This window comes from Pinus tabuliformis, chromosome X (genome assembly GCF_031772625.1).
Source record: "Pinus tabuliformis cultivar Carrire ecotype Pingquan chromosome X, CPIR1, whole genome shotgun sequence".
Taxonomy (NCBI): Eukaryota; Viridiplantae; Streptophyta; class Pinopsida; order Pinales; family Pinaceae; genus Pinus; species Pinus tabuliformis.
The window spans coordinates 1,705,197,860-1,705,210,625 of record NC_142308.1 but is presented as its reverse complement, the minus strand read 5'-3'; the positions used below and the strand labels follow the sequence as shown (position 1 = coordinate 1,705,210,625).

Here is a 12,766-nt window from a genome sequence, read left to right as displayed (position 1 = left end):
GAAGACATTTTGTCCATGTGGGGGAAAGACACAAATGCTCAGGCTGTGGAGCACTATTTTGGAGCTTTCGACCTGTCGAGGCTTGGAGAAATAAACCCGAATGATACTCCCCTGTTTCCTCTAGTGGACAAGGCGGCGGAAAACGCGGAACTTCATTCAAGCATAGCAGACGGTTACAAGCAGAGTGACGGCGTTTCGACTCCCAGAGGAGCAGCTGAAGAAGGTTTACCCTTGGACCCAAAAGGTAAAAAAGACCCTTCGCGTTTTCGGTTGACTAAGGGTTTTGAAGATTTTCCCATTTTAGGGCTCGCTGCAAGTAACAGCCCTCCAAGGGCCTCTGAGGGGCTTCCCCCGATTACTAGGGTTTCGCTGCCAAGGGTATCCCATACCCTTGAAGGGCCGTCTGCACAGGGTCCCGGAGTGCTACCTGGTGAGGCGCGGGCAGTTTCTGATGGACCGGCTAAGGGACTGACATCCTCTGGGAGCGGGGAAGCAGTTTTGGCGAACCAAAATCCGCCTCAGCCGGAGAAAACATCCAGTGGGGGCTATCCGCAGACAATCACAGATAGGAACGTCAGCCGTAAGGGTTATGATACCCAGGTGGAAGATTTAGGATTCAAAGGGGCGAAGAGGAAGTCTCAAAGACCCATTGGATATCAGGCGATAGAGGGCAACCTGGTCCTTGGAATGGAGGTAACTATTGAAGAAACCCTAGCTGTTGCAGAAAGCACGCTGGTAGGAAGAGTTCGAGGTAAGAAATACTCCTCAGAATTTCTGCAAGTGTGGGGAGAATCCTGTTTTGTTTCAGACAGACCACTTCAGTTTGAAGCTCAAGTCCTAGGGAAGGGCTGGTTTAAGCTCGTTTTTGTAGATAAAGCTTCGGCAGAATGGGTTTTCCAACGCAACTGGCATATTGGGAACATTCCCATTCTTCTAAAGAAATGGACACCCATGTTTGATGCTTACAAGGAGAGAGCCGATGAGTTTCCTGTGTGGATTCGTGTCCCGGGTTTGCCCTCCTTCCTGTGGACTGAAGAAGTGTTTAAATCCATTGGTAACCGGTTGGGGAAATTTCTGGAGGCAGATATGACCTTTTTGCACACAAAGGATCGATCGATGGCGCGTATACTGGCCACCCTTAATCCGAGCAGAGGCTTAGCAAAAACAATTAATCTCCAGTATAAGGATTACGTCTTCGAGCAGATGTTAGATTATGAATATCTCCCGTTCCGATGCCATCTCTGTCATGAGTATGGGCATCTGGCTAAAGAATGCCCATTGATGCGAAGGAGGCGACACTTTAGGCGGGCTTCAGCGAATAGAGGAAATGTCCAAGACCCTGATCAGCTATCCACGGAGTACGAAATCCCGGAGACGCTCGGAGGAGAGGATATGGAGGCAGAGGAAACTGATAAAATCCCAGTGGATGAAAATGCCCCGCACCAAGATGGAAATCAGGGAACTGCAAACTTTTCAACAGTGCATGAGGTGGAACCTGTCAAAGATTCGGTGACCGCGGAGGAGCATGTCAAGACTGTCCCGGCTATACAAGCTCATTGCGAAGACGAAGAAAAGGGTATGTCAAGAACCTTTACTTCTTCACAACTTTTGTCTGAGCATGTTCCTGTTCCCCCGCATGTTATTTCTCAATCCTGTAATGAACATGAATATAATACTTATGAATCCATGGAACACAACTCCGTTTTGCTTCAATCCGGAAATGTTCATGAAAATAAAGCTGATAAATCTGTGGAAAATAATACTATATCCCCTTCCATAGACTTTATTGCTGATGCTTTACCAGCTCTGGATATTAATCGTGAAGACCAATGGCCACCCCTCTCTCTTTCGGCTGCCAGATCACCCTGTCCATATAACCTGAGATCCTTGGGAGGGAAACTTAGTGATCCTGGGACTGTAGGTGGATTGGGACAAACCTCTGAACATAGCTACCTCAAAAATAAGCGAGGTAGGAAGTCAGATATGTCCAAAGCTAAGATTAAAGCTAAGCTTGACGTTGCAGACGGCAAACAATATTCTATACCGGGGGTTCTTAGAGCAGCCCATCCCCCTGAGAATGTTATTAAATGATTTTGACATCATGGAATTGTAGAGGTTTGGCCAGCAAACCTAAAAAACTGGCATTAAAAGAGTGGATAAACAATTCTAATCTGGATGTAATCTTTCTGCAAGAAACTTTGGGTAAGGCCGTAGAGGTTGAGGCTTTGCTAAAAAATATTTTACCAGGATGGTTTTTTACTGCTGTTGACTCTTCTGGTCATTCGGGGGGCATTTCCATTGGAATTAAAGAAGGACGGATTAAAATTTTAAACCAATGGGCTATGAATTCCGTTTTGGGAATGGAGGTTCTCTCCCCAGATTTCTCTTTCCCTATTACCTTGGTAAATGTGTATGGGCCCTGTCAGGGCAGGGAATCCTTTTGGGATAATCTGATGATGAAATCGGTGATGAAGACTCCTTACTTGCTTCTGGGTGGTGATTTAAATTTCTCCATTGGCAGAGCTGAAGCTTGGGGGCCATCTGCCAGAGAAGACCCTCTTTCTGAATTCTTCCTTAACCTCATATCGGATAACAATTTGACTGATCCTTCTCCGATCAAATTAAAGCCTACTTGGAGAAATCGAAGAATGGGTGAGGATCGAATTGCCAAAAGACTTGACCGTTTTCTGATAGCTGAGCCCCTGTTAACAAAAATTCCCTTGATCAAACAGTGGGTTGAGGAAAGAGGAAACTCGGACCACTTCCCTGTTTTTCTTGACCTTTTCCTCCCTCCCCCCAAGCCCCCAGCCCCTTTCAAGTTCAACCCTGCTTGGCTCCAAGATCCCTCTTTCTGCAATCTGTTCAATAATACATGGAGCCACCCTGTTCCAAACTCTGATGAGGATAGGAGTTTTTTGTTCATGGAGAACCTTAAAAATTTGAAGAAAGCCACAATCTCCTGGGCAAAGGAAAGAAAGCTGAAGCAAAATGAGGAGCTGGGAAATATTAGGGAGGAACTGAAGCAGCTGGAAAGTATGGAGGTTGATGGTTACTCATCTCAGTCATCCAAAGACAGAATCCTCCATTTGGAGAAACAACAAAATAAAATCCTACTGGATAAGGAAGAAGAATGGAGGATAAAAAGTAGGGCAGTCTGGATAAAATCGGGGGATGAGAATACTAAGTTTTTTCATAACTTTGCTAAAGGTAGGAAAGCTGCAAATACTATATGGCGCCTTAAAAACGAAGAAGGGAGGATGGTCAATTCTTTCTCTGAGCTCTCTGGGCTTGGGAAAAGACACTTTCAGAACATTTTCTCAGATTCTGGGGAGGCTACGATTGCAGAAGTCCTCCAAACGGCACAAAGCTTTCCTAGGTTCATTGAGGAAGATGAATCAGAAGATCTGTCCTCCCCGGTCTCAAAGGAGGAGGTTGAAGCAGCTATGAAGCTCATGGGCAAAGACAAGAGCCCAGGCCCTGATGGCTGGACAATAGAGCTGTTCCTCCATTTTTTTGATCAATTGGGAACAGAAATAACTGAAGTAGTTGAAGAGTCAAGACAGAAAGGAGAAATCTATAGACCCTTCAACTCAACTTTCATAGCTCTTATTCCGAAGAAGGATGATCCGGATAGTTTCGAAGACTTCAGACCAATATCCTTGTGTAACTGCATCTACAAGATTATTGCAAAGGTTATTGCTCTCAGATTAGCACCAATCCTATCTCAAAACATATCGATGGAACAATTTGGATTTCTGGATGGAAGACAAATTCATGAAGCCATCGGGGTCGCCCAGGAGGTTATTCATAGTATCCGGATGAAGAATAAGAAGGGTGCTGTGCTCAAAATTGATTTATCCAAAGCATATGACCGGATCAGTTGGCTCTATTTGCGAATGTTGCTTACACATCTCGGTTCCAACTATTCTTTTGTTAGCTGGGTCATGGGGTGCATCGCAAATGTCAGCTTTGCAGTTTTGGTTAACGGTGCGGCCTCCTCATTTTTCAACAGTCAGAGGGGATTAAGGCAAGGGTGTCCTTTATCCCCCCTTCTGTTCCTTCTTGTGGCAGAAGGACTAAGTAGACTAATCCATAAAGCCAGAAGGACGGGAAAGGTAAAGGGTATAGAGGTAGCAATCAATCTCTTCATCACTCACCTCCTTTTTGTTGATGATATTTTGATTTTCACTAATGGCTCCTCTGATGAACTAAAGGAATTAAAATGTATTTTTGATCTCTTCCTTAAAGCCACTGGAATGCAGATTAATTCTGGAAAGTCCCAAGCTTGTGTTGCAGATTTTGAAAGAAGGGAAAGGAACAGTCTGGCTAATTTATTTCCTTTCCCTATTCAGCCTCTGGATACTCCTTTCAAATATTTGGGTTTTTGGCTAAAGCCTGTAGGCTACAGAAAAGAGGATTGGAACTGGCTCATAGCCAAAATTGAAGCTAGAATATCACACTGGAGCTTCAGGTGGCTTTCCAGAGCTGGGAGGCTGACTCTTATTAAATCTGTTCTCCTAGCTATTCCGGTATACTGGGCTGCCCTGACTTGGATCCCCAAAGGAGTGATGGAGAAAATCAGGAAAATATGTAGTAGATTTCTTTGGGCCGGCACTAAGGAATCCTCAGTTCTGCCTTGGGTGGCTTGGGACAAAGTGGCCAGACCAAAAGAATGGGGTGGATGGGGCATAAAAAGACTCCCAGAATTCAGTCTCTCTTTAGCTGCAAAATCCGGATGGAGGCTAATAACTATGGAAAACTTATGGACAAGAGTGGTAAAAAGGAAATACATTGACCCCATCCCCCTGGAAGACTGGATCCGGAGTCAAAACAAGAAGATAAAAAATACTTCTGCCATATGGAAGGCCACGGTGGAAGCTTTCTCCGTGATCGAACAAGGCTTAGCTTGGAAAGTTGGTGATGGTAGTCTAATCAAGATTGGAAGAGACCCTTGGGTAGGATGCAATGAAGATTATGCTCTGTCGCCTGGACTTCTCAGACATCTGGACAGCAAAGGTATTACATCACTAAATCAAGTGGAGAAGGTGGGACAGTCTACTATCTGGGGTCAGGCCTGGAAGGATGATGTCGAGTTGGGAATCAATGTCAGGTGGAAGGCTGAGTGGGAGGTCTTCATAAAAGAACTTCAACGTTCAAATGTCAGGATAAAAGATGAACCTGACTGCCTGCTTTGGGCCCAGAGTAAAACAGGGGATTACTCACCCAAAGATGGATACCTTTTCTTGATGGGAAAGAAAGGTTGGGGCATTCCGGATTGGTGGGCCAAAAAATTGTGGAAACTCAAAAGCCCAGCAAAGGCCAGACTGTTTCTATGGTGTATCTTAAAAAGGAAGATCCCAACTTGGGAAATTCTACAGGCAAGATTCTTAGTTGGGCCTGGAAGATGCCCGCTGTGCAAGTCGGATGATGAATCCATAAACCACCTTTTCATATCATGTGCTTTCTCCAGACAGATCTGGGAGGAGGTTTCTGCGCTGCTCAAGATAAATGCTAGGTGGGGCCTCGATTCTTTGGAGTCAGCTTGGAGAAAATGGTGGCAAGACTTCCCTGATGGAAACCTGAGAAACCTGCCTCTCATATACTGCTGGGGAATATGGCTTGCCAGGAATAAAAGCACTTTTCAAGACAAGGACATTCCCTCCTTCGTCACTGCCACTAACATTGCGGCCATTTACTCTGCATTACCGCCTCCTGAGCAAAAAGAACCTAAGCAAAAGCAAAAACAAATCAACATACAAGTAGGCATTCCTTGGGGTTTTTTTGATGGGGCTTCTCAAAATAACAGGGCAGGAGCTGGCCTGTGCATTCATATCGATCCTGATCATTCATTAAAAGCTTCTGTTGGGCTGGGTTATGGCACTAATAACTATGCGGAATTATCAGCTCTTCGTTACCTTTTATGCTGGCTTATTCACAGAAACATAAACATGATACAGATTTTTGGGGACTCCCTTAATGTCATTAATTGGGTCAATGGAAAAGCATCTTGTCATAATCAGATATTGAGAACTCTTGTGGAAGAAATTTTATTATTAAAGGCATCTTTTAATATTTTTTCTATCTGCCACATTTACAGGGACAAGAATGAAGAAGCAGACCAGCTATCTAAAGCTGGTGTACAACAGGATTTGGGCAACTGGGTCATAGAAGAGATTAGACAGGGGCATTCAGTCAGATCAAATATGCCTCCTTATGCACAGTCTCTTTGAATTTTGTCGCCCAGATTCTTTTTGACAGCAGTTTTGCAGCGGCATTATATATTATATGTATATTCTTGTATTTTCCAGCTCTATTTTTCTTTAGATCTTGAGTTCAGTAGCAGCTCTTAAAATTCACAGCAAACAGACTTTTATACTTGCTCTCCGTTTTGAAACTGCTCACGGGCCTTGAGACATCTATATTTTTGTTTATTGGGGTTGTTTTCCTTCTGTTGAAGGAGATCCCAGTTTTTGTTTCACATTTTTGATACATGGTTGTTATTGCACCTCCGTTGGGAGGTTGACTGTAAAGGTTTTGGGTCCTACAGAACAGAAGAACAGCTCCTTAATTGTTGAGCAGAACAGCAGACTTATGAGCCAGATGTGGTGGCATATGTTTCAATAGCTTGTAAAACTTTTTATCGCTCTTAATAAAAAGTTGTGATTTTTTCCCCGGAAAAAAAAAAAAAATTTAGAATTTATAATTAGAATTTATGATATATATATATAAATTTCAGATTTTATTTATTTACATTCAAAAATTTTATTTCTAATGGTTGGGTGAAGAAATTGTGCACACATCAATTTAGCATGGGAGAAGCATTGCTATTCCATGGCAGGTTTTTTAGAAATGCATGCATTCAACATTTAAAATGGAAAACCATATTAAATTTAATATTTTAGATTCTATCTGGCATTTCTTGAATATGTGTTCATGTTAAATACATAATTTGTGACATAATGTTTTATATAGTGGGGAAAATTTTACTAGGTCTCACCTAAAGTAAAAAATAAATTTCATTAATAATTTATTTGAGCAAGAATTCATTTAAATAATGGAATATGTATTACATTTAGTCAAAATAATTATCATTAATATAATTTCATTATGTAAATTACGAGAACTAAAAATTAAACAAACTTCCAGACATCCAAAAGAATATGTAGAAGATTTTCGTGACAACTTTTTGGCAGGTTGGAGGATGGTAGCTCTTAGGAAGAAGACTTACTAACTATTACAACCATGCTGCAAATAGTTTCTTCCATGGGGGCATTGAGTTTTTATTAATGATATTATAATTCTTTTCATTCATTTTCTTCCATTTTGTTCTATTTTAATTTCAATCAATGGCTTAACTTTATTATGAATTATTCTCGAACACATTAAATGATTTTAAATATTTTGGAATACTTGATATTTAGGGTTTTAAAATCATATTTTGAGTTTATTTGTTGCAGGTTTAATTCCATGAATACATGATATTTAGGGTTATGTGCACTGTAAATTCAAAAGCCATAAAAACTAGTTCTTTAAATTTTATTTCCTTTTTATTTTATTTTATTATTGTTTTCACTATTTTCCCTCACTGGAAAACATGAATTCAAAAGCCATAAAAACTAGTTCTTTAAATTTTATTTCCTTTTTATTTTATTTTATTATTGTTTTCACTATTTTCCCTCACTGAAAACGTGAAATTATTAGTCATTATTTGACTTGTTTAGATTGTCTAATGTTTCACACATCACATTTAGTTTAATATTTCTCCAATATTTATTATTTGAAATTATTTAAATTAAATTAGAATTCATTATTTGACTTGTTTAGATTGTCTAATGTTTCACACATTACATTTAATTTAATATTTCTCCAATATTTATTATTTGAAATTATTAAATTAAATTATTCTAATTGTTATGCAGGTTAAATAATAATAATAATACTTGATGTTATGTTATTTAAAATAGACAGTTCAATTAGATATATTTAACACCATTGTGGATCTTAATTTCTCTGTTTTCTTTAATTTTTATTTTTATTTCTTGCTAACCAACTATGATATATATTAATTTACTTCATTTGTCATTAATGAAGTTTTTATTTAATAAGTTTTCATGAGTTTTGTACCTACCATCTCTTTTCCCAAAAAACATCATTTTATTTAAAACGTTTTTATATAATAATCTGGCCTATTTATTTTTTTAATTAGAAAATCTATTTAATTCACACTATTTTACAATGACTATTCAATTTTGATTATCACCAGGGAATACTCCCTTTCGTGAAAGGGATGCAAGCCCTTGTCACCTAGAGCGGAATAGTTTCTAACCCTCAGTGATGTGGTCTCAAGTTGTCCTTAGTTACCTGAACAATTTGAGAACCAACACGTACATCAAGGCAATGGAAAGTACAAGGAGGAGATGTCCATGATAACAAGAAACATGAATTAATAGAGTCTCATCAAGAAGCGAACCGAGGTAAGGACATGATGTTAGGCTCACATAAGTGAGAAAGCAATGGGAATAATGGTTTTCATTAAACTAGAGATGTTAAGGTTGGGAGTGTACTGTCAAGTGGATAGGGGAGAACATGACATGTTTCCCTCATTCATTGTGTGGAGTGGTGGCAACCTCGCCAACCCCCCACTTATCCCTTCCCTCGTCACCCTTCCAGGGATTTTGAAAGGAGGATATGTGGGGTGGGATTTGATCCATTTAATGTGTACATAGGTTACAGGACTATTTAATTATTATTTGTTATTATTATTATTATTATTATTTTCCATGTAACCAAGCCCCCCATTATCTAACCCATAGACAAAGGTAAGATATTTTTTAGGGCTCAAGGCTACTCAACAATAAAGGCTCAAAACTGTCACAATAATATATTGGGTATGAGATTAGCATGTCAGTTGTGAGAATTGGATCTAGGTGGAGAGGATACCAATCATTCCTTCAAACCACCCATGATGAACCCAATTGACTTTATTATCTTTATTATTATAATTACTACTAATTATTTATCAATTTTTCCTTTACTTATTATCATTATTATTTATTAAGTATTACTTTTTATTATAGTTATTTATTATTTATTCTTTTACTTATTATCATTAATGTTTATTAAGTATTATTTTTTATTATGGCTACTTATTATTTATTATTTTACTCTTTTTCCTTTCTTTATTCACAGGTAAAACATCGTATATTCCTTATGAGGAATATATGTATAATGTCAGTATAATATCAACATCCATCATGCCTCTTGTGGGAATTGAACTTATGTAGGGACAATTCCATTTCGTCCTCCCAACCACTCAAGATAACCCCAATTGACTGTTTATTCTTTTAGTTATTATTGTTAATGTTTCCATTTTGCATGTTTATTTGGTATGAACATATGATTCAATAATATCTTCAACATAGGGGAAATTTTTCTTTTCTTCTATAAATACATATTGTTAGACATTTCCCTAACTTTCCCTTTGGATGTAATAATATAAATTTATATACTCATTTAGAAAGATGTTTATTATGATCCTTGTTATATACAAAGCTAAAAAATGATCATATTGTTATATTGTTGAGGTAGATATATGTCTTGGATAGTGTGGTAAATCACCCAACTTGTGGTGTATTCAACATTCTCTAAGATTAATCCCATCTTTTATCTCAATCAAAGTTCCATCAATGCTTACCTCAAAGAATTTGGGTCTCTTCATAAAGCCTAACTTTAAAACAAGAATTTGGGTCTCTTCATAATGCCTAACTTTTAAACTGAATATCTCGATCAAGTATAACCAATTTTATCACAAATCTTTCACACATGTGTCCTCTATTTCTTCTTACAAATTTCTTTTAAATCCCTTGATCTAGGTATATCAATCAAAATTTATGACAATTTTAGGTTGAATTTTCATTTTAGGCCCTTATTATGATATGTGGCAATATTTGTGTGCAATTGTAGTAAATGAAAGGCAATGAACTAGAATTTGGGCAAGTACATACCATTGATAGTGTGAACTAGATCACGAGAATCAATGTTAATGGACTTCCTTAAAGTCTCATTAATAGATTGGGTCAATGGATATCCCATGGTACTCGTGGACCATTTCAATACAATGGTCTTTACAGTACCATCTAAAAATACCACTACAAAACAACAAGTTGCTTTGCTATTAATTGAAGAACTTTGGGTGGATTTCTTTTTTATCATCGCTAATCTTGTTTGAACACAATAACAAATTCTTAAGTTATTTTGTCTAGTGTTGCAAGGATTGAATAACAACAAATTATAGGGTATTAATGCATTCCATCCACACATAGGAAGGTAGTAAATCACACCATTATTTGATTCTTGTGGAATGTTAACTATAAATATCAAAATATAGATACCTATATCTTGTATGTGTAACATGGTTATAATCACATAGTGTAGAATGTGACAAGAACTTCATCTTTTGAGATGTGATTTTGATCCTTGTTCACTAACCCACTAGCAATTTTGGGCAAAATTTTGAGCTAATGAAGATGAAGAGGGTTGCTGCACATGGGTAAGCAATAATATTTGTTGATCACACCCATAAAATGCACGATCAAGTTCATGAATATTTCTAGAAATGTTGATATAAGCATAATAACGATCCGTTCATATAGAATTTTAACTCCGGATACACGCAATAGATCTGTATCAGGTTTCGATGGAAGAGTGCAGTTGGACCCGCAGAAGAAATTGACCTCTGGACAACATCATTGTGGGAAAGGTCGTAATGGAAGAGGAATTATTACCGCAAGACACAGGGGAGGGGGTATGATCAATATTGTGTAGAGCATCGATTTTGCACAAAGTCTAGGGGTACCTTTAGAAAGAGCACTTCAAGGAAAAAGACATAAAGATCAAATCCATCACATGTGGACCATACACAATTTATTTAAGGTGATCCATCTAGTGTTCAATATATAATTCTTGAAGCTCTAAAAGTAATTAATACTAAGTAGAGATGTAGAGGATCCATCTTGCTACTTCTTGAAGAAATTGTCACTAACATTAGCACAATGATGGAAGAAGACATGATTCTAAAACACAAATAATGAGGAACCAAATAGGGAATCATGCAACTCCATAACCCCATAACCTTACTCCATCTAAGAAGGGATGCACTTAAGAATGAGTTGTGTAGAAGTAAACAACTAGGGGTGCACATTGTAGTGAATAATCTCTTGCATAGTTTTAAAGTGAATATGACACTATGTCACAAGATGTACCAAAGCGAGGTCCATGATTTGCATTTATTTTTGGTTGTAGTAGACATAGTTTAGTCAAGCTAGTACTTTTCATGGAACCTTCCCCATCGCCATTGACACAATGTAAAGTAAGTTGACATAGCTCGACAACTTAGCAAAATTCCACACAGATTTCAATTGCCTCAACAACCCATGCTTACATTTATCTCTTCCCCTTCCACATTTTTATATGTTAAAGAATGATATGGATTGTAAACAATGGAGAGATAAAACAATTTGTGTTCTTTTCGCTAGTGTTTTCATTATAAATGGTTTATTATAGAACGATATGGATTGTAAAGAATGGAGAGATAACACAATTTGTATCCTTTTTGCTAGTGTTTTCATTGTAAAGGGTTCTCTGATACTTGGATTCTTTATCTTTATATGTTTGTAAAATTGATTTGTTTATATAAATTTACAATTGATTGGTTGCCTAAATTGTGCTACTATTGGTATATGTATACAGATTTTTTTGATTTGTAATTTAGAATTATGCAATGATAGAAAGACCTTCTATGATGAAATAGACATTTTGTAATATGTGTTGTGGTTGATAATTTTGTAAGGGAACTCCCCTTTGAATTAGAGTTGTCAGCTTGGGGATTAGTGTCATACATTAAAAACCTGTGATGTTGTATCCTTGTTGTACTTTGTATGGTCATTCTTTGTTCATGCATTGAGTATATTTGTTCTAAAACTTTGAATAGATTCTTTTTTCTTTTTATCTTTTATTCATCCCTTATTATCATATCAATGTTAACCTTTTAAATTCTCATTTCGTATTTTCTCTCATCCACATTAATCTTCATCTATGTGGTTCATCATAGTTGCGGGAATATGTAGATGACACAGAGGACTATATCAACATTATGTTAGATGACAAACAAAACCAGCTTCTACAAATGGGTGTGATGATGACCACTGGGACGCTTGTTATGAGTGCATTTCTCGTTGTTACAGGAGTTTTTGGCTCGAACATTAGGATTTCACTCTTTAATGATGGTGGACTTCCTCAGTTTTTATTGGTTGTTTGTGGAACCGGCTCGTGTGCTATTTTAGCTTATATGTTAGTCATAGCGTGGTGTAAGCATAAGCGCCTTCTTGAATGAGCCATGCCTTAAATGCTCATCATTTTTCAGTGAGGTTTTTGGTGGAACCTACTCATGTATTATTTTAACTTATATATTTGTCATACCTTGGTGTAAGCATGAGTTCCTTTTAATAAGCAATGCCTAAAATGCTTATATTTTATGGTGATGTGTTTTATCCATATAGACGTTAACAAAATTTATATCATTTACATTGAATAACAGATATTCTGCACTACGTTATTTTATTATATTATTAAATGAATTTATATCAAAAGTTGGTATATTATTTTACTATATTATTAAAAGAATTTATATGAAAAGTTGGTATGAAAACTTTTAAAGACGTAGGTTGATTTGATTAATATTTTGTGTTATTATATTTTTTTCACAAAA

At 37.4% G+C, this 12,766-nt stretch overlaps 1 protein-coding gene across 5 annotated transcripts in view; it reads left to right on the top strand.

Annotated features, from left to right (window-relative positions):
- LOC149146556 (magnesium transporter MRS2-3-like) overlaps nt 1-12,539 on the top strand; it is a 283,631-nt gene extending 271,092 nt beyond the window's left edge. For 3 of the 5 annotated variants that reach the window (XR_016265195.1, XR_016265196.1, XM_089452974.1), the window contains one exon: nt 12,110-12,297. Coding sequence is in view for 2 of the 5 variants with exons in the window: in XM_089452972.1 (XP_089309098.1) it covers nt 12,110-12,391 (282 nt within the window). In the remaining 3 variants the exon portion in view is untranslated. Of the gene's footprint in view, nt 1-6,097; nt 6,364-12,109 lie in introns of those variants that run through there. The other 2 variants (XM_089452972.1, XM_089452977.1) reach the window with 2 other exon arrangements.
- The last annotated feature ends 227 nt before the right edge of the window (nt 12,540-12,766 follow it).